This window comes from Cavia porcellus, unplaced genomic scaffold (assembly GCF_034190915.1).
Source record: "Cavia porcellus strain 051 isolate PalLab524CR breed Dunkin Hartley unplaced genomic scaffold, mCavPor4.1 scaffold_5, whole genome shotgun sequence".
In the NCBI taxonomy this organism is placed as follows: domain Eukaryota; kingdom Metazoa; phylum Chordata; class Mammalia; order Rodentia; family Caviidae; genus Cavia; species Cavia porcellus.
In genome coordinates this window covers 44,703,687-44,729,760 of record NW_026947488.1, presented here as the reverse complement: position 1 = coordinate 44,729,760, position 26,074 = coordinate 44,703,687, and the positions used below count along the sequence as shown (strand labels likewise).

General features: G+C 39.2%; 1 protein-coding gene across 3 annotated transcripts in view; it reads left to right on the top strand.

The window, feature by feature from the left end:
* Plcb1 (phospholipase C beta 1) overlaps window positions 1-26,074 on the top strand; it is a 690,621-nt gene that overhangs the window by 608,960 nt on the left and 55,587 nt on the right. Inside the window, exon 32 of one of the 3 annotated variants that reach the window (XM_013159777.3) lies at window positions 8,692-8,808. The exons of the other annotated variants lie outside the window; for them this stretch is intronic. Within the exon in view, the coding sequence (XP_013015231.1) occupies window positions 8,692-8,790 (99 nt within the window). The 3' untranslated portion in view covers window positions 8,791-8,808. The remainder of the gene's footprint in view (window positions 1-8,691; window positions 8,809-26,074) is intronic. 3 annotated transcript variants of the gene reach the window in all.

Genomic DNA, 26,074 nt, shown 5'->3' with positions numbered 1-26,074 from the left:
GCTGAATACGTAACTCTGTGAAAAAAATTTGCTTTCTATTTTCCTATCTTTTGAACTGTAGTTAAATTTGTATTCTGAAAAGCACTGCTATTCTACATGAATGCTTTTTTGTGTCTTTGAAGTTCAAGTGTTATTTTTATTTGGTTACATAGTTTATTTTCCCAAAATACTAAATAAAAATTTCTAGTAACCAGTCAAAAATATATTTTGTATATTTAACTAACTTTGTATACTCCACTGCTTTAAGAGAAATTCATATTTTTGAACAACTAATGTTTTTATGGCACTATAGATCACCAAACAAGAATTAACACTTACTTATATAGACTTTTATGTTTTTCAGATGAATATACAATTTAGATATTCTTATCCATCTTACCAACCTGCTTAAGTTCAAAATCAATAGGATAAATGTTAACCTAATTTAGGAAGTTGCCATAGAGCAATTTCTCCTTACATCCAGTTTCACTTTTCTTGCTTTTACTATTCCATATGACCTGTAGTCCAAAAGTGTTAAATAGAAAATTTCAGGAATAAACTGAAAGTTTGTAAGTTTTAAGTTGCACACCTTTCTAAATATCTGATAAATCTACCACTATCCTGCTAAAGGGACCCTGCAGGCAATCATCCCTTGTCCATTGTATCTACCCTATATATGCTACCCACCCATTAGTTACTTAATCGCTCTCTGTTGTAACATCAACTGTCAAGGCAATGCATTTGTAGAAACCTTTTTAAATTTAATAATGGCTTCAAAATACAAGAGTAGTGTTGTAATGTTGGCACCAAGCCATAAAATTTAAGAGGACAGATTAAATCTGATATTTCATGGCAATGCTGAAAAGCAGAAGGAGAAAAACATACCATATAGTGAATTCAGGCATTCACTTAGGGTCTTGCAATGCATCCCCGTGTATAAGGAGGAAAACTGTACTTTCCATTCTAGATCTTTTTTAAGTGTTCAGCTATCTGGAGGAAAGATGCAAGTTCAACTAAAATTTAACAGATATCTTAATAATCAGTACCAAGTGGACATATTCAGACACATATTTTCAATACATGCTCTGTGAAGTTAAAAATTTGTCATTGCTTTGTATGTTCACATAATTTGGTTATGGTTAATGTCTTACTGGCCAGTTTCTGTATTTTATAAAATCTATCTTGGAAAGTAATATTTTTCACACAATTATATTTTGCTGTGTGTGTGTGTGTGTGTGTGTGTGTGTGTGTTACTCCCACAGTGTCAAATAGATAAGATGCAATACAAATGTTTTAAAATTATATTACTCACTATAAATAAGTCATAGACTTTTATGTGAGTGTTCTAGGTCATCATGATTAAAACCAGCTTTAGCAGATGTCAAAGCACCTTTAAACTCCTTAATTGGATTTATCCAAACATTGGCTAGTAACTTTTAGCCAATTTATCAGAAAGATTGCAACCAGCTGCAACTTTAGAGAAAATCCAATTAAACTGGTTTAAATAATAAGTTTTAGAAAGTCATATTCCTAAAAATTGAGAAGTATCATAGTTTTAGGGTTGGTTGATTTAGTGACTCAACCTAAGTATTTTCAGTATTTTCTACTGTCATTGCCCTCCATCTCTAAGCTGTAAACTCAGTCACAAGATTGTTGTCAAAGCCCTCTACATCCTAATCTTACATAAAATCATTCAAAGGCAGGACAGGGAAGGTCTTCACTCTGTATACATCTTGAGGTTAAAGAAAACCTTTCCAAATCTCCCCACAGGATTCCCCTCTCTGGCTATATAAGGGTACCACAGTCTCATGCCTAAACCAGTCACAGACACAAGTAGAAATTTCACAATTGGCTTTGAGTGATTAAGATTCCTTCAAAGAGTAGAAAGAATTTACCTTCTCAATTCCATGGCTACTGAACAAAGTGGTTGTTTTTTTCATCAAGCAGGGAGTAAATAGCAATTGAGTGGGTAATTAATGGTGGGCTGCAGCTATATTCATTGTAATTTTCTATTTCTTTTTCTTGGTTCCCTTGAATGAGATCTAAAGTATTTAGATGAGTATTTATGCATTCTATTGACTTCACTTTTATGCATAAATCCCACCATTCCTTTCCCTTTGCTTTTCACTCTGTAAGTTGCATTTTCTGATCACCTTGTTGTAAATGACTTTGAAGGTTGCTCCATGTGGGGCTATCACAGTAATTAAAGGTGTCCTTTGGTGATTAATAATGTACTTTGAAACCATTACTTTGATAATAAAATCAGATATCATATATGTTAGTATCGTAGGACATAGAGGAAAATAAAGGACAATGACCCTAACAATAATGAAGAGTGTATTAGCCAGCTTTCTGTAACTGTCACAACAATCCTGATGCAATCCATTTAAAGGAAGACAGGTTTATTTTGGCTCACAATTTTAGAGCTTTCGCTCCTTGGTTGCTTGGGCTGTGGCAGCATGGTACCTCCATTGGCAGGTGCACATGGTCGAGGGACCATTTACCACATGGTGTTCCGAGGCAAAGAGAGATGAAGCAGCTAGAGTCCCAATGTCCCTGCTGAGGGCACACCCCAGGGAGCTAACTCCCTCTCACTCAGCTCCACCTCCTGGAGTCTCCACCAGCTAACACAGGCTGGGGGACCAAACCTTTAACATGTGGGTTTGGGGAAGAGCATTTCAGATCCCGACCAGAGCAAGGAGCGTGATGAGGAAGAATAAAAGAGTGCAATGCAGAGAAAGACTGAGGCAGAGGTCAGCAAGTGTGTACTTGCATGGTTAGGAGAGGCCAGGCAATTGAGCCATCATTGACACTCTGGTGACTGTGAGCCAGGTACAAGACATAGAATAATAGTCCTGGCTTCACATACTCCGTCCTCCCATGCAGTGGGGATCTGGCCTTTGAAACTTGACTTGGATGTGAAGGAAATTACCAAGAGGAAAGATAATGTAGAAGAAGAATAACCCAAGAAAATAAGGCAAATTAATATAATATCTATAAAACAGGTCCACTGAGACAGGTCCATTCATCCAGAAAGATGAGAAGGCAGACTTCTGACATCAAGAAATTGATGAACTGTTCCCCCACGGAATTTTGGATAAACAGCATGTGGATACTTATGTCTTAGTTCTCCCATTTGACAGTATATTTCAGGTACCTTTCATATGCAGAGTTCATTTTTCCCCATTAATAAAGAGATTTAGTAAGTCTATCTTTTTACATGTAATTTTGTTGGCATTGCAGAAAATGGATGTTGGTGGTCTATAGAGGCATCTTATTTAATAGATAAATATTTTGGCCTCAGCCTGACATAAGATCAAGTTGTTTATTGTTATACAAAAGTCCCACTGAAACTCATTAACAACAATAGACTTTCCTAAGAGACAATATTCACCTTCTTTTCAGTAGAATTCCAGCAGTGAGATATTTCACTCAATCCCTAAGAGTCTTGAGTTTTGGTTAAGACATATCTTTTCATGAAATTCATAGCTTCAGAATTCTTGTGCTGGATGCAAAAAACATTGACCAGTCTTCCAGTTGAGTGACATAATTGGTTTCCTTGGGATTTCCATTCTTGGGTGTGTCAAAGTCAATGGGAAAATGGTGTATGTACACAGAAAGTGAGAGAAGCAACTCAAGAACCCTACTGCTGAGGCAGAGAAATCTTCTGTGGTCCTGCTCAACTATGAATTTGGCTGTTACACAAAAGACCTTCTGAGTTTTGTCTGAAACGCTTCAAAGAGACTTATTTTAACTTGTTGAAACATCATTCATCAGGAGTTACCCTGAGTCAGCTGCAAATATTCCAGTGTATATCGATCATTCCGCAGTAACTGATTCCCTTTATAGGAATCATCTTTGGGGGACTCCATAATGAACTTTCTAACCTCATAAAACAGTCCATAAATTAGTAATTTACTTTTTTCTGACAATTTGTCTTTGGTGTTTCTTAGGACATACGTTTTCTGGTTTAATTTAGAGAAAATTCCAGGAAGCTTTAGGACATTTTAATTTATTCCCGACTGGTTTTCCTGACTTCCCTTCTGACATCTTGGTAGCAGGATGAATGACTCATTCACCTGTGCTGTCATGTCAGGACTCCTGCTGCTCGGTGAGACACAGCCCTCAATGTGGCTAATATTTATTTCCCCATGTTCAGCGTGTGGTGGCAGAGTAACTTGGGGATCTAAAGTGAAACCTTTTTTCCATAAAGGGTTCATCTGAGCCTCCTCAAATCTTCTGTTATTTGATGGGAATATTTGGATTCTTCCGGCCAATAACAGCTGGAGCTCTTATTGCCGCGAGACCCCAGAGTAGACCTGCTGCCTGTAGGTTAGGTTTACTCATTCAGACCTTGATTAACCCATATGGTGATCTGTTCTATACAAGAATTTTATTGGTTTTGTTTTTACCAATGTAAATGATTGCCTGTTTAGAAAATATATATTGTTCTTCATTGTTTCCTTGAATATAAAATGTAGATGCGTTTATTTTCCTTCTGCTATATATCAAGACCCTGGAACAGCTGTGCCTCCATTTGTCCACTGTCAGCTTGTTTTTGAAATTTATTTTAATCCCACAGACTTTTAAAGCCCTAAATTGCATTTTTAATGCATCATTGTTCATCCAGATTTTCCATGTGTTCACAACCATCTTTGATGAATTACCTGTTGTCAGACTAATTGAGAACACTGGTTTGTATTTTTCCAGAAATTTCTTTTGTGCAGTCCAGTGTGATAAATTCGTTGAGTTTTTATTTTTGTCCAAGAATATCCTTATATGCTTAACATGAACAGGAATCCACATTTCCTTCATTCTGGAATGATGTGTTCACTGGGCATGGAACTATGTTGGGGATTACTTTTCTTTTAGCGTATTAGAGATGGGATGTGGCATCTGTGGTTTTTAAATTAACTTTCAGTAAAATTGTTTTGATGATAATTTTTAGTTTTATCAACTTCAGCTGCACTTAAGATGTTTTCCTTACCTTTTATGTTACTTTACTGTAATGTATCTAAGTGTGGTCCTGAGGTTACTGAGTGGATAACTTCCATTTTTTTTGTTTCTCTGTGCCACCCTGTGGACAATTTTTTCTGGCCTTGTTCTAACTAATTTTTTGTTTTAAATTGCTGTTATATTTATTGACTGACTTTTTCATTTCAGGTAGTGTGTTTTATGTTATTTCTAGAAGTTCCAGCTTGCTTATTTTCAAATCTATGATCTATGTGCCCCAGCATGATGCAGGGAAATTCCCCTGACACCTCTCTCTTGGAGAGGCCAGAGTAAGTGTAGGCTTCTCACCATTAGGGCTGTTAAAAGATGCACTCAGAATTCCCTGAATTAGCAAATGCCCACCAGGGCAAAAATAGTTTCCTTGCTTAGTATTTGTCTGAATTCAGTGCTCCCTTTTCTTTAGACCTGATCATTCTTGAAGTTTTTGTAGCTAAGCTCTCTAAAGAAGATAATTTTCATGTTGAACCTAGGTAGTTGTCTTTAGAGGGAAGGATGGTCCAAATTAACTTACCCTCCATAGCCTTTACCAAGAACCATGCTTTTGAAAGTCTTAAGTTAATGTGGGTATTCAGTGGAATTTAACTGGAGAAGCAGTCAGGGAGGTGTGTGTGTGTGTGTGTGTGTGTGTGTGTGTGTGTGTGTGTGTGTGTGTATTGCAGGGAACTGGTGTGTGCAGTGGTGAGGGCTGGCTCTGTGCAGCCCCACAGGGCCATCTGCCTACTTGCTGCTGGATAGGCTGTCTGGCAGGAAAGATTAACAGACAGGTTTGGTAGGAAGATAAGTTGCAGAAGGAGGGACTCTTGCAGAGTTGAACATACACATACACACACATATCAAGCCCAAGCAAGAGTCCAACAACCAAAGACCCAAGGGGAAGGGCAGTGACTGCAGCCTCAGCTTCTGCTTCACAGTAACCAGGTGAATGAGCAGAATAGCTGTAATCATAACATTTAGGTGTCATGCAATGGCTACTGCCTCCACCATCTCCTTTAATCCTCCAGGAAACCTGGGAAAATTGAGAGCATACTAAAAGGAACTCTGGGAAATGTAGTTTAGTGGAGCCAAGGTGGAACATCACAAAATCATAACACAGTCATATAAAATCAGGGCATTTTCTTATTTAAAAAATTCAATTTCTTTTGAAGAATTTGGACTATATACTTGTGACAATATGCAAACAAGTCCCTAAGGCTGTGAAAAGCCAGCCCCTTATACCTCTGTGGTGTTCCCCCTGCCTGTATGATGTACCTTTGGCTGCTTTCTGGATTTCTGCAGTCCATTGTCCCCTGGAACTTAGACTGCAGTGGAGGCCATTGATCCCTCCTCCATCTTTGCTCCATTGATTTTCTTTACCCTTCCTTTTCTACATTTTTCTTTCCTAAGGATGAGATAACATGGAGCAAAGTGAGAGATGCATTGGATGGAAGGCAGGGGACCTGAGGAACACATTCCATACCTCCTAGAGTATAGGATTCTGTGATCCAAAGTCCTCCCATCAGACACTGAAAATATCAGGGATTGGAGGCAATAGGCTTGAATACTCTGGACTTCCTCCTCCTCCCTGCATACACAAAGAAGTCTACATAATCATGAATGAAGATTTGCAGTTTATGTCTGCTTCTATCTGTCTGCCATGGTGCGTGACTTATAAGAATTTTTCTACTACTAATTAGACTTTTTACTCTTAATATAACTTTAGAGTTTAATGAAAATAGCCATACAAGACCCACACATTTCAAAATGGAAAATATAAAAATGTCATGCCTAGAAACCAGTGCCTGATTTTATAGTGGCCCCCCAATGCTTTGAGGGGAAAGATGGCCAAACTCAAACCAAGAGAAATATTGACCTCCAGGTAATCCAGAAAAGAAATAAATGCTTTCAAATATTTGCTAAAACAGAATATGGGGACCAGCAAAAAGTCAGTCATTAAAAGGCAAAGACAGAATTTCTCATCTGGAAAAACCCTGAAGGGTTTATAATCATTAGTTGAATTTGACAAGGAGGTCTTCAAATTCATAGCTGAAACTAAAGCTCAGATAATATTTTCACATTTGAAGAGTCACACACACACATACACTCACATTCAAACAACATTGTACAACTGGAAGGCAGCTTTGTAGGTTTAACCATTTTGACAACAAAAGAGTTTTTGCTTTAGGTAATTATGCTGGTTTATGAGAAATTTTGTCAAAGAGAGTGGCCAGCAACAAGTCCATGTTTTGGGTATACAGAAACAACAGAAAATACCTTGCCTGTATCTTCAGGGGAAAAGAACTAATTTTCCTTTTCTTATATAGTTCATCCCACTTCAAAACATGCAGCCCTCTGAGGAAGGCATCATGAGAAGCTACAACTCTTAACGTCATTATTGGGTCTTAAAGTTATTATTGGGAACCTTTAGGACCTGAAAAATATAAAACTAGATACCTATAAAATTTTTGAGTGCCGTGTAGCCATGCTAGCCAAAGCCACCAACATCTCTCACCTGGTCTTAGAAGGCCTCCTAAATTGTCCCCCTGCCAAGCTGTGTCTCTCTACTACATAGCATTTTCCAGCATGACAGACAGAGCCATCCTTTAAATTCTGTCACTCTTCTGTTCAAGACCCCTCAGTGGCTTCTAACTGCCTCACAAAAATGTAATGAGAACCAGCCCCATTGCTGTGTCCCTTCTTCCTTCTCCTGTTGACCTACTTTTTGCTCGGGGCATCTTGAGCTCCCTGCTGGACCCCACAAGCCAGGCAATCCCACCATGGCTGCCGTGTGGTCGGTTTCCTCATTTCCCATGTGTCTCCTTGGGCCACTTCCTGCTGCTGCTCTTTAACCTGTCTTCTGAAAGAGCCTTTCCAGGATCATTCTATTTGCATTTGCGGCCCAGCAAGCACTCTCCACCCCTGGCCTTTCTTCCCCTTTTCATTCTTCTCTACTTCCTGTTTTGCATGGCATTTATTACCTGCTCTCTTTACTTCATCTTAGTTCCTAAAACTGTTTCTTAAGTGTGTTCCTCAGAGTTGGCCCTTCCCCAATAGGAACTACACTCTGCCAGGGTAGGACTTTGGTTTGTTTCCCCACTAATGTTTGCTCATATCCTTGAGTTCTAGACACCCAACAACCATGGCTGGCAGACAGTTGGTGTTCAATAGATATTTGTACTTTGAAAATACAGAATGCTTCGTGCATTTGCATGCCATCTTTGCTCAGGGCTCAAATCTATTTCCTCTGCTTCCTTCTTAGATACGCTGCCAAAGGGAGCACCAATAAATACTTTTTGAGCTGATGATTTATGCAGAAGTCTAATTAAATTAACTGCATTTTTAAAAACTTTGTCTCTCTTCAAGGGAGACAGTAAAGCCCCTAAAGGCAAGGCTTATTGTATTGTTCAAGTGTGTAAAGCTGTCAATAATTCCACATCTTCTCTCAAGTTTCTTGAGGATAGTGGGATTTTGAGGAGAACTTTCCAAAAGTCCTATCTGTGATCACACTTAGTGCCTAATCCCTAGGCAGGATGGAAAAGATCCATGCTTATCTCAACTGTCAGTTCCACTGCCTTGGTTGAGGTAGATAAAAGCAGCTGAAGGTGTTAAATCTCTATCCCAAACTCCACCTAGAGACCTCCCATGCAAGTCATTTGAGATACCACACAGCTCAGCAGGGTTTCATTGCCATAAAAATGACAGCCTCCCTTTTTTTCCACACAGGGGGAAGGTTCCTCCTCATTCTTGTCGGAAACTTGCCATGAGGATCCCTCTGTTTCCCCCAACTTTACTCCCCCCAACCCTCAAGCTCTCGAGTGGTGACCACGTCCTTCCTGCCAGGTAGGACCTGATGGGAGGGCTGGCTTTTGAGAGAAGGGGTGTGCGTGACCAGCCCGTGTTCGGGCCTCCTGGACTTGCTCCGTTGGTTTCCACCCGCCCTTCTCTACATCCCCATCTTCTCTCTGCTGAAGTGCCCGCCACACCTGGGGTGCTTTCCTCATCCCTTCCTGCGTCCTCTGGCTTGGATTTATTTGTCATTGTGCTCTCACTGCCTAACAAAAGCCTATTCTTCCATATATTTTCTTCCTTTGCGTCTCTCTTTGTAAAACTGATTCCATTTTAAGCAATCTTTCTTTCTTGCTGTCAGACTATTCTTTCCACTTTTGAAACACTTTTCCCCATTTCTACTTGTAGCTGCACTGTTTTCCCCAAGTCTTATTATTTTAAGACCAGCTGTTTCAAATGAACTCTTGGGGAATCTTCCCATCCCACTCCACTCAACCGTACATGCCAGTCCTTTCAATGCTCAACAAAGTTCATTTTATTCCCACATTACATTTTGAGTTGAGGAGACAGCTCATGATTCTCTGACTTTCTAGACGCAAGCTTCTTGGAAACACCTCCAAGAAAGGGAAATAAAAGTTTGCTTGGGCCAGGAGCTAAGAATTAGAGCTAACCGCAGCTTGGAAGGTAGAAAGAACTTTAAATTTTCCAGCAAAGGTGCAGCATGAAGTATATCATATTCTTTACATTAATAAGAACATTGGCCCAAGCCATTCCAAAGAGAGGCATTTTATGGAGAGAAGAGTTACTCTTGTGATTATTTTTTTAAAAATCAAACTTCAATAGTGCAATATATTAGCTGTTATTGACAACATTTAATTCTATCTTATGAAATAATGGAAAGGAATATTAATAAGTAATAAATGTTATTCTGTTAGTTAAAAATCTAGGAAAATATTTTAAAATGTAACAAAAACTTTAAAATAGCAAATGGTTATTCAAACGTCATGAAATAAGTTCAGTAATGAGGCTCATCATGTTTTTGTCTTCAAATATTTGTTCATCTGTGAAGTGATACCCTTTGGAAACATGTCAAATAATTCTGAAAAGAAGTCTTTACTGAGAAGAGGGTGTGAGTTCCTCCACTTCGTCCGGATCCTTGTTCCAGCTGCATGCTTCTTAAAGCTGAAGGGATCTGGAAATAATTTGGGCATCCTGTTAAATTCAGATACGAATCCAGAGGGTTTGGGTAGAGACTGAGAATCTGCCTTGCAGCAAGCATCCTGCTGTACCATTGCTGCCACATTCTGACCGACCGACCGGCAGGGCCCTAGTGCTCTGCTGAGTCTTGGGTTAAGGCTATAGAAGCTTTTAGCTGTCTTCGTACTATTTTAATGCATTTGGATTTCTTTAAATTGAATTTTTTTTTTTTTATACCGGGAATCAAACTCAGGACCTTTTGCTTGCCAAGCAGGCACTTACGCCACTGAACTATAACCCCATCCCCTAATCGGATATTTTTTAACCTACTCACAAACTTGGCACTTTGATACATTTCTCTGACTGTAGTACATGGGTGGAGTGGGGATGGCATTTGAGAACAATCACAGTCCAGCCAGGAGTTCTGTCCTTGTCTTCTCCAGAGTAACAGTGCAGTTCCTGGGTGATCTTGCGATAAAGATCTCATTAGCAGGTGGGGCAGAGGTGAGCTGTGTAACAGTGATTTCCAGCCTCCTCAGGAAGCCATTAGGGAGACCCCCAAAGTGCCCCCCTCATTTACATATAATGGTAAGACTCTCTTCCCAGTCATCAGTTAAAAGGACCCATTGGATGTTTTTGTTGGTGTTGCACCTGTTCTGACTGCTGTGGTAGTTTTGAGGACTATCACAAAGCATTTAGCACCACAAGCAGATCAGATTTTGTCAGGAAACATTTAACAGCATAGCTCGGAACAAATGACTTGGGTTTTGTTTTTTAAAACAAATGCAGAATGAGGTAAATGCTACATTTGGCCCCATGTGCTATCCAGCCTATGATGGATGGTCAAACTTGTATTCTGTTGAGAATGTCAACTGCTCCCTGTGCTTAACAAATACATTTTTTTTAAAGACACAAATATTCCTGCAATACTTGAACTTTCAAAATATATTTAATCACAGATTTAGCTGCTTTGGTCCCTCTAGCATCCACAGTGGTAGCAGTGGCATAAAAATAGACTAGTTTCATACTTTTCAGGGAAAAGTAGGCACAGTATTAAGACAGAAAAAACTATACTACTGTAATATTTGAAATAGGATCAGAAAGTTTCTTTTCAAATGGTAGGTGGAAGTAGACTTTTTAAAAACTCATTTTAATATTTCCCTAAGCATTTCTTGTTTGTTTGTTCCTTATTTTTATTTATATACTACAGTTGGAAACAAAGTGAGTCAATTAAAAGTAATAGTATGTAATGCTGTCACATATTTGCTGAAAAACGTTTTTTATTATGATAGTAGATTGGTCCCCGAAGTATTCATCACATAAGTGCTTGGAATTTTACATTTTAAAAACTGAGTGCAAACTTTTCATTGATGAAAAATATATTCCTGTTGTTAGCTAAGCTTATCAGGTGAGACTGAATAGGCCAGTAATATTTTTAATCCTAGTAATTTATATTTATAATAGCTGCAAATCACTGCAGAACAAGATTTAAAACCAAAAGAATGTTTGCTCATTTTGTGTACTTAGGAACCTTTAGATAAAGAGCTGTAAAATGGCCAACTGCTAAAATACCTGTATGGCAAGTTCCTATAAAGTTCCTGTGTTACTCTAGGAAATAGCAATTTCAACGGGGAGCCTGAAAGTTCTAATAAGAGGGACAAAACATTTTTCCCCTAATAAAACAATGACAGTGAACACTTATTGAGCACTTACTGCCTTCAAAGCACAGCTCATGTACCATCTTCTAGCTATTGTACACTTGAAAGAACTAAGGTTCATAAGGTTAATAAACTTTGCTGAAATCATTTAAGACTAGCTGCACCTGGAACACACCAACCGGGTAGTGACTTTTGGCTTTTTAAATACATACCCGAAGCTGAGTTTTATGATCTCATTGTCAGTATGTGTGACATCTCTCTCTTCTGCTAACCTGACTATGCTAGTGATAAGAGTGTACCCTCTGTGATTCAGGGTACTCATCTGTAAAATGGGTAGAGCATCTGCCCCTCAGTTAAAGGAAGCAGATCTCTCCCAGCAGCTGAAAGGGCTGATACACCAAATGTTTTCTGTTTACTGGTGGCACACCTCAGCCTCCACAAGGTCACAGAGAAATCCTACAAGGGAATTCACTCCCATCTTGATCACAACAGCAAAAGCTTTTAAATATCACAGGCAGGATGTTCAAGTTGATCTTTAAAAAGTTTATTCTAACAAATGTCATTGAGAAGAGCAGCTCCCAAGACTCCGGTTATAAACCCCTAGCCAGGGGAAATGGCTCACCTCTGGGAAACCACAGCTGGCCCCAGCCTCTATCAGTGAGAGGCAGCAGCTGTTGACTGTGCTTATCACATCCAGCAGGGAAGCAATCCCAGGCAGGAGGGACGGAGGCCCTGGAGCCTGCCAAGGGGGTTAAGAAGATTCAGAGCAGCCCCCTCTCCCGGAGCACAGCTGGGGAGGCTCTCAGCTGTAAAGCAGCAAGGTGGAAAGGGCCGCCTTGATTTCCCTCCCTCCTTGGCGCCCTCCCATCCTCTCACCACACATGGCCTCCGGCTTGTAAGCTAGTGCAGAGCTCAAGCCAGAGACTCAGTGGTTTGCCTGAACTGCCATCTTGCCTCTCTGCTTTCCTCACTGCCCCAGGGAGGTAAAGTCTTTTCTTCCCAAGCCCTGGACCTGTACCCCTGCTAACTAATTCAGTGTGTAAATTAGAAGTAAGAGTGAATGGTGGCCTTTACCAAGGGCCTGTCTTTATTTGTTGAGCATCATCTTTAATTATAATTCACTTATTCATTCAAATTATATTTATGCCCGAGGATACGAAGAAATCTAAGGAAATGTCTTGAAACTGAAAGATGGCTTTGCAGATGGTGTTTAAATCCTGATCACAGCACAGAGAGGGGCTTCTGTGGAGCATGTGACAAATGACCCTGTCCTTTTTCCCCTGATTTCAGATCAGGGGAACAGCGTCAGGCTAAAGTTTGAAAGATGTAAGAAATAAAGTTTTCTGAGAAAGAAAATATTTAAATATTTAAATGGTTTTCTTGGGGTCATTGTGTACTTTAAAGATCTTTACATGAGGAGATAAAGAGGCCTCCACCAGCAGAAATGCATATGAATGGGTGACCTTTTCATCATCTCTTTCAAGTTAGTGAAGGATACAATTAAATAAGTCAAAAATTTGCCACCAAAACAGGTATGAGAGCCAGAGAAATCACGGTGTTAGAGGACTCATTAAATAGAGTTGCATAAATATCATGCTGAAAGATTTAATGAGTCCATAGGGTCACTTACAGAACAATGAAGCAGAGATGGCCTAGAAAAAATAAATTAGAATCGATATTGTGCTTCTGAATTAACAACTATAGATTGCTATGTTAACACCTGAGAGATGACTTCTATAATTATATCTTAATGATGCATATTGGTGTCCTCATCCTAGGGAAAGTGAAAATTGCACACTTTTAGTGTTTTTACTTATTAATAATAATACTAAATTCATGTGTGTGTACGTATTTCTATGGCCTCTCGCCCCAGAACCTTGAGTGTGTTAAGTAACTATAATTGAATGACTACTGTTCATAATTTTCCTTTATTAGTTAAATTGATGATTATTCAGTGTCTCCTCCATAACCTAGGCACTATGTTGGGTGCTGAGAAAAGAGAGATGCACCCACTGTGTCTCCCTTTGGTGGATTACTCTCCACGACTCTATAGTGTTATTCAATAGGATTTTTTGCAGTGATGGAAATGCTTCACGTCTGAATGTTCTGTGCCATAATCACTAGTCACACGTGGTTACTGACCCCTTGAAATATGGCTAATGCAGCTGAAGAGTTGAGTTTTTCATTTTACTTTATTCTATTTAAATTTGAGTGTAAACTGATATAAACTCAATCTTAATTTCTAATGGCATAAGCCACCATTTTACAAAGAATTTGCGTCAGTACAAAGCACTGTGATCAGTATTATAATAGTGCTATTTAGAGGCAGAAAGGGCTGGTGCCCTTTCTCAGGCAGCCCTTGCTCCGAGGCATGGGAGACTGAGAAGTTTATCTGAGAAGACAGAAAGGAAATCCTCTGACCTTATGAAAAAGTCTAAGATACGGGCATCCTGCGACTGCTGGGGAACCGTGTGTAATTTTATTATTTACATGTTGTATTAGTCTGCTCAGGCATATGTAACATGAGAACTATAATAGACAGGGTGGCTTCAACAAGAGAAATGTATTTTCTTCCAGTTCTGGAGCTGGGAAGTCTAAGATTAAGGTGCCCGGATGGCGGTTTTCTGATAAGGCCTCTTCTAGGCCTGCAGACTTTACCTTTCTTCCTGGCCTCTCGTGGCCTTTCTTCTCTGCCTCCATAGAGAGAGAGAGGAAGCGCTGATGTCTCTCTTCATTTCCAAATCCAGACACCGTGGGAGGCAGGGCTGTACACGTGGAGTCCAGGGACACACAGTTCAGTCCACAGTGCACACCATTCAGGCAGCAAATATCTTTTCTCTGGCTTAACTTCTAGAGAAGGAAGTACGCGTCTCACTCACAGTTTATCCTCATTATGTGGAGAACTCTCATCTGCTTATCTAGCATCAGATAATTTTAATCACTTCTTTTATTTTCACACTGATAGGTAATAGAAGGTCCTAGAATATTCACAAGTGTAAGGAATAAAAACCACAATGTCCACCTCACAAACCTCAAGGTTTAATAACCTTGTTGAAGCCATTTTGCTTTATTTTTGAGGAAAATCTAGTGGTGGGCTGTAGCCGACTGTGTTAAGTCACAAGACTCATTTTATAAAATTTTTCAGGAATTCTGTAAACCAGTTATTAAAACAGGCGTTATTAAAAATTAAATTATATAAACTTACATGAAAATAAATTATATTGAAAGCAAACTACCAAACAACCAAAACTCATCCTTTCCTGTCTCCGCATTTTTATCCATATGCTCCCATTTTTTTCTCCGTGGTGTCTGTATGGTGCCTCTCTCTGTGTGCCCTTCCCTCTCTCCTTATTCAACGTCATCACTTTGGTAGTTCGAAATTGGTCGTGGTGCGAGTATTTATGCAGTAACAATCAGGAAGCTCTACAAACAGAGTTCTGTTTGTTTTACTAGGAGAGCCACGTGGTAAACATTGGCAGGGCCTTAATGTTTTCTGGCACAAGTTTCCTCTGGGTTTATACAGAGTTCCTGTTGTACCCAGGCAGCACTGCAGACATCCTTCCCCCTTCCCTCTGTCCCTTTTCTCTTGCTGATAGCGCAGCACTACAGTCAGGCTAAGTTCTGAAGAATGGGATTTTATTTGGGTGCCTGGTTGTGGTCTAAGATCCAAGTGCTGCACCTGAGGGTGATCTGACAGGTCTCAAGATGGCAAAGTCGAGGGACAGAGAGAGGGAGAGTGAGAGAGAGGGTGGGAGAGAGAGAGCCACACAGGCTTGACAACAACCCACTCTCCAGCCAAGTCTTCAGCTTATCGCGTGAGCACACTAATCTGTTCCTGAGGACAGAGCCCTAACTGCCTCTTAAACACTCTACGTTGTTCTACTTAATATCACAGATTGAAGATAAAATTTCAACATGAATTTCAGGGGCAGCAACCATATTCAAAGCATAGCACCCACCCTTTAGAAACAAAACTTTCTACTGAAACGTATTATCTCTCCTATGGCAGAGAGGTTCTACTATCAGGTTATGACTTATGAAATCTCAAGTTATGACTTATGAAATCTCAAGTCCTCAGCATTAAATATTTTGGAAGAGAGTTCCTTAAATGACCAGACTAGCACTGACACCATTTTCTAACCCACTCAGCCAAGTCTGCTTGAAAATTGCCTCTGCCGTAACATAGTGGCCTTCCCATGGCTAATCCAGCTGACAGAGGCTACTAAGCTAACACTTGCCTCGTATATTTTATAGAGGACATTTTTTCCCCTCTAAAAGGCTTAAAAAGCAGTAAGTGCAATGAAATGGATTCTGAGGTAAACAGCAGTTTTTATATTAATTTGTTTTGTAGAGAATATGTCTCCAGTGTTGCCCTTTTATGCCATTTTCAAATAAGCAAGAAGTTATTCAGACTATAAAAAGAAAAGGGGTATTGGGCAGAATTCACGTTCAAATTTTTCTAAATATTGTAAGTAAGTCATAGTTGTAGACTCTGAAACTTGAGGGCAAGAAGTTACTGTGACTCGTTTAAGGTCACACAGAGAATCAATGGTAGCTGTCAGTTTCCTGCTCTGTAATCTGTAATTTCTCTTCTAATTGGTACCACAGTGCATGCACTTTCTGATTAAAGACCTACTCCCTTATTGCTTGTTTTATCATCATAATATTTTATGAAGCTGTTAAGAGGAAAAACAAGTTCAAGCAGAAAACATTAAGAAATTTAAAGTTTTTACCCTTTCTCCAGGTGAAACTTCTTTGTACAAAATTTTAAGAAAACTCTGTCTAGATGAATTTGAGAATAGGAATGAATAAAATCAGGTGAAGGAATCCCAGGCCATAGTTCTGGATATTGGTTAACCATAAGAGGTCTAGTAGAGAGAAAACAGCAAATAAGAGATGGAAAAGGGGTAGCCTGTAAGATGGGAAGAAAGAAAATCAAGCGTGTCAGAGAATCCAAAAGCAAAACCAGCCCATCTATGTAAGGAATTGGCCAAAATGTCTGAAGTTCCTTTCGTAGTCTATTTTCTCTTGACCTGAGCCTGAGTATAGAGCATAAAAGTTTTTTTAGGGGTCGGGGATTTAGCTCAGTGGCTTAAGCGTCTGTCTGGCAAGCACAAGATTGTGAGTTTGAGCCCCAGTATAAAAAAAAAAAAAAAAGTTTGTTTAGTTCGCAGTTCTACGGGTTGGGAAGTTCAAGAGTGTGGCACCAGCACGTGGTCAGCTCCTGATGGGGTCCTCATGATACATCTTACACGACAGATGGTGCCTACTGGGGAAATAGAGCAAGTATACAGAGAGACCTTGCTTTCATAGCAAAGCCACTCCTGTAATAACCCACTGACCCACTCATCTATTAATGGATTCATTCGTTCATGAAGACAGAACACTTATAATCAAGTCATGCCTACAAGTGTCCTGTCTCTAAGTACTATTGCATTATAGACCAACTTCCAGCAAATGAAATGTGAGGGACACCTTCACTGGGCAGAGGGAAAAGTGTCCTTTGACTTTGGTAACCAGCAGAGCACTAGTGGCCTTGGTATCAGTGGAAAGTGGGGGTAGGGGCTGGCTTAGGGTGGGGTACATAGGAAATGAGGAACAAGACAGTTTGGTTTGTCCATGCTCTCCTGCAAGATTAGATTTAAAGGGAAGCAGAAATCTCTAAGGATAAGAGGATGCAAGGACTAACAGAAAATCTGGTTGAGGACAGATTAATGAGAATTTCTCATTTGTAATTCAGTGTAGTTTATTACAAAGTCCTAAATAAAATGTTTGCCAGGGAAGAAGAGGGAAAAAGATACTTCGCCTAGGCTAATGGTTAGCAGGGTTGTTTTTCCTTCTGATGAATGAATATTCAATGAAGGAACAAATATCTTAATGAATATATGACATAAATTATCAAAAACAATAAAGTGTTTGGTAGAGAGAGTTGAAATGTGAGGTGGTTTCTTTTGCTAATTCATGCATTAATGATAATAATTATTCAACTCACATCATACTCATCAGAGCTGGTATCAAACAACACAGGCTGGCCTGGCTGCTGACAGTTAACCTTCCCATGGTTCGAATCCACTCTGCCTCATATGGCAAGCACAGAAAGTATTTTGTACATAATAAGCTCATATATTCTTTTCACTCCTTAACTGGAGGATTTTTCCTCCCAAGACTGAGTCACAGCTCCAGGAAAGAGGCACATGGACTCTCTGTGGGAAAACATCCTCATTAGCAGAACAGAAATCTGGAAAAACAAGGATGACAGGAGAGGAAGAGATTCCTCCAAATTCTTTCAGTTTCTGTTAACCCAGAAAGCAGACCCAAAGGAGGGAGTCTTACTCTACATCTGCAGAAGAAGAAACGTAGGCTAAAGCAGAAAGGAGGAGGAAAGCCTGCCTGGCCCTCCAGAGCACTGAGTTGGATGATGAAAGGGAAAGAAAGCAAAGAGCAAGAGACGTGACTTTGCATGTAGCTCTCTTGCGTGGCAGCCCCAGGAATGGAAGAGTCACACAGGTTTCTTGGGTCTCCGCATCCTGTGCATCTGATGAGGGTCAGACAGTCCTGCATACACCAGCAGTGGGATATGGGAGAGAGGAGTCAGGTGGAAACCGAGCCACCAAACAAGGAGGCTCCCATTCTTTGATAACTTGAAGGCTGAGTCATTTGGCCCAGACCATGGACTCTACCCCAATGGCCATGACAAAGTAGACCGGGTACCTCACAGCAGAGACCTGGGAGAACCGAGAAGTGTTACACATTGGTGCCTGCAGCCTTTCTCCCTGAAACCCACACTGAGCCCCATTAATGGACTTAACCACTGTGAGGAGAGCTGGAAAATGGGAACGCCTGCTTCACAAACCTGTGCTTTGGTCATAGGTACTGATTCCCATAAGAAACTTTAGAATTAATGTTGTGGAGAGTGGAATTTTGGGGCAGTTATGAAGAAATTGTCCATTTCCTTCAAAAGTGAGGGCTGTTTCATGTTCTGTCACTGGAAGTGTGGCTCCCCTTGTCTTGGGAAAGGTGGATTGGGAGGCATTTCCGTGTGACTTAAATTGCAACCGTTACTCCACGGCAGGCTGCTCCGGGGCCCTGGTAGGCAGTGGTGGCCTACCAGAGTCAATTGGAGGGAAATTGGTCACCGGGGAGTGTTCTAACCTGATTTCAAGCTTCCTGGACACTGTCTGCTCTTGTGACCCAGCACCTGCTGTGATGGAGCAGGGTTTGTAGGAGGTGAAGAACACACAGCCTCCTGAACCCCAGCCCCACGGGCACAACAGGCACAATTTTTCAGGCGGAGCAGCCTTTTCCTATTTTCCCTGTAATTCTCTCTAGCAAGTTTTTACTCTAGTTGAAAGCTCTGTCAAGTGTCTTAGACTAAGCCGCTAAACTTGTACTTTTTTAGAAGAAATGTTTGCTGTTTTATGTTTTAAAAGGCTCTATTCTGCTGAGTTATAGTAAAAAAAAATTGTTCTGTGAAGGTCTTTTTCATATTTAAAAGCTCAAAACATCATAATAGGTCAATTTTAAAATATCCCATTGCACACACGTACATAAAACCCCACTCGTAATAAGCTAAGAGGCAGGCAGAAGCATTAGGACGTGTCTAAAAGTTGATAGATAAAATATTCCTAATACACAGATTAGACTGGCTCTTGAAGGCCACTTTTGTGGTGATATTCCTGTAGGCTTCTGATCAGAGTAGTAATAGGAAATGCGTGCTCATGAAAGTGCCCAGTGGTAGCAAAACTTTCCACGTGAATTGTGTATTTTCTCCATTCCCTCAGCAGACCATCAGAACTGGCTCATATAGAACATTATTTTAGGTATTAGGGATCGAACCCACAACCTCAGCTTGCTAGGCAGGCAGTTATGCTGCAGAGTTAAATTCCTGGCCTTCATATGGAATTTTTCAGAAGTTTTTTTTTTGCTTTTTCCTTAACTCTGTGCCTACATTGTTTGATATATTGTATTAGCCAGAACTGGATCATGGTTCTCCTAAAAAACTAAACTATGACAAAAGTTATTCTGTAACATATTGCAAGAGCTAAAAATGAAAAATAGACATGCATGCTATACATCAGCTGCATCGCACCTCAGTCATTGCCTGACCACAAGTGGGATCTTTGAAAACATTTAGTCTAAGGATTAAAGTTAATTGAGTTGAAAAACTTAGAGAATTCATTTTGAGAACTATTTCAAAATGCAGATATACAACCTTGAAACTACCATACTTGCTTAAGAGAGAGTAAAGAGAGAAAAATACAGGTCTTTTAAGCATCTTTTCTCTTATTATTAGAAGATGGTAAATTTTAAGGTTCTGTTTTATCCATTTATTTGTCCATCCATCTGTCCATCCATCCATCTGTCCATCCATCCTCCCATAACATGTACTTGCTAATATAATTGTTCCTCAGTATGCATGGGGCACTGGCTCCAGCAACCACTCCCAAAGATACCAAAATCTAAGATGCTCAAAACTCTTCCCCAGATACCAAAATCTAAGATGCTCAAAACTCTTATGTAGAGTAGTGTGTCTTTAGTATATGACATACACAACCTCCTGGATACTTTTACTCATCTCTAGATTAACTGTAATACCAAGTACAATGTAAATATTCTGTAAATACTTATAATACTATATGGATTAGGGGTTTATAAAAAAAGCAGTCACTACACTTAATTCAAATCTCTTTTTTCAAATATTTTCAATCGATGATGGTTTGAAACCGATTTGAGACCCGTGAATTCAGAGTGCTGACACGTGTGTGTGTGTGAGTAAACATATTTAAAAGGCACTTTCATTTTAATACTCATTACTTTGATCTTAGTTTATAATGAAGTCTATATTGGTACTTGGAAGTTTATTGTGCATAAAACTTATTACCCTGCAGTGGTGGGGGAGAGGAGGGGTGCCCGTGAATAGCCTTGCTCTCCTTGAATAGAGCGCCACTTGCATTATCTGTCTCTTACATTTGTTAATGCATTATTGTGACTCCAGCCATCGATTGTCAATGGGACACGCCTGACTGGGTCTTTCTGCACTGCTGCCTCCATGGTAGCTATTCAGCTGTAATGCCTACTGTTCGAAAATTCCAGTCTCTGGCTTCAAGGCCCGTGTTTCCTTGCCCTGTGGCTCGGACGTCCAATATGTAGGTAATTTCTGCTGTACTGTGTTGTTTGTTCCAGTCTTCTTCCCTCTTGTTCCTACCATTATTCATTCTCAGCTGCTATGAATTTATGTACAATTAAAGGGGGAGGGAAGCACATTAACTGGAAAATTGATTGTGCAACCTTGAGAGCTTTGCTTTAATTATCTCCAGGGTCCAGGAGTAGCTGTTCCCAGATTTATTTTCCCTCCCTTAACAGAGGATTTTTTCCACCGGGCTCCTGGCAACGCCTGATTTTCAGATATAGTGCTTTGCTTTTCTGTTTTCCTTATTCACATAAACATACGTTGACGGACTATGGAGAATTAAATTTATAATTATTTCAAGGCAGGAAAAAGAACTGCTGCAAACCCTGGCAAATTTAAGATAGAGAATTTCAAAAAATTACATAAATAATAGCAGATGCTTGAAATAAGTTGGGCTGACACTTACATTTACCAGGGTAGAAAGAAGTGCACAAAGGCCCACGTATAGGTGATACTGGCCTCCAGCCAGAAATCAAGTCTCCGGTCTCTTTGCTGTGTTCTCCATCCTCTCTCCCAGCCAACCACGCGCTTCCTGTGATGCAAACAATGCAAATAAGACCCAGAAATATCTGGCTATTGAAGAATTTCCTGCTGATCATAAAATAACTGAAAATGTATATTGTGAAAAAGAATTCAGTTAGGTGCTGCATGTGGTTTGAATTTTGAAAGTCAGCAGTTTTCCTCTACATCACAAATAATCCCTTTGAGTCTCTCTTTATATTGATATACAGTTATGCCTATTATAGTATGAAATCATGGAAAGTAGAATACATGTTTATATAGCCTATGTATGGATATTTACTGATTTTAAAGAAAGAGAAAGAATACAGTTAAGTCACATCCATTTTTTCCAGAAAAGCCTCAATGTGATTCTTATTTATAGCTGAGTAGTACTCTATGGTATAAAAATATCACATCTTTTTTATGTATTCCTCAATTGATGGGCATTTGGGTTGTTTCCAACTTGAGACCATATTCATAAGTGGAATAAATCAAACTCAATGTGTCAATACTATATTGTTTCCCTAATATGAGAAACTGGCGGCGGGGGGGTAGGGCTGGGGATTTAGCTCAGTGGCATAAGCGCCTGCCTGGCAAGTGTGAGGTCATGAGTTCGATCCCCAGCACCAAAAAAAAAAAAAAAAAAAAAAGGAAAACTAATAAACTGGAAGAGTAAGTTATATAGGGAAAAGGAAAAAAAAGATACAAATTTGTATATATACACTTAAGATAGCTAAGATGATTGTACTACTAATTCTATTAGTTCTTGAAACAAAACAGTTACCACTCAAAGGATTAGATCAATTTTGCATGTCTATATCTGATAATCTGAGTAACTTTTTGAAGATAACTATGCAAAAGAACAACCTTAGTTATGTTCCTACCACCTTGTTTTGAAAGCCTATATTGTTATTTTGGGGTTTTTTTGTTATTGCTCCTTCTCGGAGGACTAATATCTAGAATATACACAGAACTGAAAAAAAAAATTAAACCCTAAAAGTAAAGACCCAGTCAAGAAATAGACTAGAGAAATCACAGAGAAAGAAATACAAAAGGACAGCAAATGCAAGAAAAATGTCAACATCTCTGGTCTTTGGAGAAATGCAATTTAAATCAATGCTGAGATTCTCTCTTACCCTGGAAAGAATAGCAGTCATTAGAAAATCAAACAATAACAAATGCTGGCATGGCTGTGTGAAAAGAGAGATCTCCTGCACTGTTGTTGGGAATGCAAACTAAAACAACCATTATGGGAATCAAAACATTGAAGTTAGAAATTCCATATGATCCAGCTATCCCACTGCCAGGTATCTTCCCACAAAGAGTTTAATCATGATACTGCAGAGATACTTATACACCAATGTTTGTGACACCACAATCTGTAATAGATAAATCCTAGAAGCAGCCTCAATATCCATTAATGATGATTGGATAAACAAGATGTGATATGTTTATAATGGAATACTACTACTTGGCTATAAAAAAATGACAACTTTGAGGCATTTGTAGGAAAATGGATGCACCTGGAAAATATAGTGCTTAGTGAAATAAACTAGACACGTAACCTTAAATACTATATGGTATCTCTTGAGTGAAGTAAAGCACAAACAAGAAAATGATAAAGAATAGATAGAAAGGGACAGGTGGACAGACCTCCAATAGGGAAGTGGTCTAAGGAAAAAGGAAAGTGGTGAGCGGGAGGGCATGGGAAATTGAGAGGCATAAAATGCCACGCACAGGATCCTGTGACTCCAATCACTGTAAACATTATGTGCTGTAATAGGAGCTAAGGCCAATGATATCAACGAGTATGAAAAGGGTGACAGGGAAGGGGGGGGAGTGGTTGGCAGGGGAGGGAAGAAAACCAGGATTAGAAGAGAAAAGAAGCAGCAGCAAGCTGTAATATGGACTTGTAACCACTCCCCACGGTGATTGTTAACTGCTTGATGGCTTGAATGGCAAACATCCACTAATGAAAAAAAGGCTTTAAAAAAATCCACCGGGAGGCCGCAAAGTGGGAACTTAAAGAATATCAAGAATAAAGAGGAACTTATAAACATTTCCATGCAGAAAACTGTAGGTAAAAATCAAACGTTAGAATAGGATCAGGCTTCTCCACAGAAAAATCTGGAAGTTTGAGAGTAAGGCAAAGACCTCAAAATTCTAGAATTATTTACTGGAGAATTTTATAGCCAGGGAACAGAACAAAAACATTCAGACATGCAACATACCAGACCACCTATATAGTTTTCTAAAATGCAAAGCCTATGTTTTGTGTATGTGAATATGAACAACTATGAATTCGATTATATTAACAGAAGTTGTGGCTATTTTACAATCAACCTTGAGCGATGGTTAAGTAAAGGGACTGGAATTTGAGAGGTGGTGAAAGTGGGCTTTACATTTATCTGCTTCTATTGTCTGAGTATGTTTCTCAAAATAATGTATTTATGCATTATCTGGATGATAAAAACATTCATAATTTTAATGTAAAATAACTCTTATTGGTAAAAGTTAGTTTTAAATGGGACATTAAAATTCTAAGCTTTTCTTCAACTGTTCATCTGGAATTACTTCTTTCAAGTGCCCTCCTTTCTATTTCTAGCTTTTCAAAAAAACTCCAATTCAGGCTAAAAGGCGACATCACAGTTCCTTGATACCATAACATTTCTGCTAATGAGCCCTTCAAACTTGATTGGTTTTTTCATAGAATTACAGTGATTCCAAAGCAATACTGAAGTCACCAGTTTTCCTCTACCATGTAAAATCTCACATCTGTTGCCGATATGATTAAAGATTTTAAAAAAAGACACAAAGAAAGCAACATAAAATCATTATGCCCTATAAAAATGTATTGAAATGTGTCAATGAATGGGAAAGAAGGAACCCTTAAAGAACATGATCCAAATGTAAGCAAACACTCAGAGAGACAGGCAGAGCTTTTTTGCTTTGGTGGTGTCTACCATGTTGACGCTGAGCTTATATATATTTTTTTTCTCATGGTGTAGGGGCAGTAGGAAAACAGGAAATGAAGCCAATATTCTGACTATAATAAGACTCATTACCTAAAGCTGTGACTTCAAAGAGCCACACCAACTCAGAATATGCACAAACAGCAAAAAAAAATACTATAAATATAAGCATTTAAAAGAAAACTGTTGATCTCAAACCTGGCGCAGAGCAGAGGCAGAAAAAAATGCCCTGAAAATCTATTATTCCAAACTCGCCCTCACCAGAATTTAAAGGCTAAATTCATACCATCTGGCAAACCCAGGATTCGGTATAAATCTGTATCCTCCTGGAAATCTTTTAGATTCCTGGCATAGTTTGTTTATGAAGGAACCAACCTTAAACCATGCCTTAAAGTATTACTTCAGGAAAAGTTCCAAGAAATACCAGCTCACCAAAGCAATCACAATAGATACAAAGAAAGATTCTGGGAACCACAACAGAGCATGATGAGCCCTGCAAAACTGTGATATGTGGAATCATGAGACACAGTTAAGCAAGTACATTTAAGCGTGACAATGAGAATAAAAGAAAAGGAATAATGTGTTTAAATCAAATTGGTTTGCTCTAAACATAATACACATTTATATTTTGAATTCAATTCATAGTTATAGCAACAGAATGACGACTGGTGGATTTTAAGAGATCTATAAAATTAGCATAGCTGTAGAATACAGCAGAGAGGTGTCAGAGAGGTGGAAAATATGGTGAAGAGATTAAGAGGCATGCACAAGAAAGAGATGAGAGAAAATGAGAGCAAGAGAAATTTAGAAGGTTATGCTTAAGAATTAATGGAAGAGACAAATTTACAGATTCAGGAATCCCAAGTAAAATTATCACTTGCAAATATTTTTATTATTTATTTATTAATACATGTTTGGGATATACAAAAAGTATATACATTGTGGGAAACTGATACACATACTCATCAAATCTTGATCCTTTTTGCATCCCCTTCTCCCCTCTCTTCCATCTCTCTCCATTCTCAGATCCATTTACTGTTCCACAAAGTCTGTCTCCCCATTACCTGTCATCTTTTACTTTGTGGTTTAAATTATTTATACTTTAGGTATAAGAGTGGCCCTGCAATACTTACCTGCCACTGTCTGATTGATTTCACTTAGCTTTATGATCTCAAAGTACATCTATTTTCATATGCCTTAAATTTATACATTTATACTTCTCGGTAGCACGGTAGTACCACATTTTCTTTATCCATTCATTTGTTGATATATGGGCAGTGTCTTCATTACTTTTTACTCGTCGCTGAGACAAAATACCTGCTGCACAAAGTTGGGAAAGGAAAGATTTATTTCTTACAGTTTTTGGAAGTTTCAGTCCATACTCAGTTGGCTCTAAGGCAGGGTGGCATGGTGGGGCATAGCAGCTGCAAACAGCAAGGTGGGAACTGGCAAGAAAGCCAGAGCCATTGCATTGTATGCTGGCTCCACCCCTAGGCGGGTGTAGCACTGTCACCATCAATCCAAGCGCTAGACAATGAACCAATTACAAATGCACAATGCCAATGCATGAGACCTGGAGGCCTCTGACATAAACTGTGACAGGCTGCTTCCAGGATTTAACTATTCTGAGTTGAGCTGCTACAAATGGGTATCACAGGTATGCGTATCACCAGAACGTGATGTCTTTGAAAGGAAAAGGTAAAGCTGGATCAAATAAAATTTCTATTTTTAGTTTTCTGAGGTTTCCATACTTACTTTCACAATGGTTGATCTAGTTTTTCTTTCCACCACTATAGAAATGT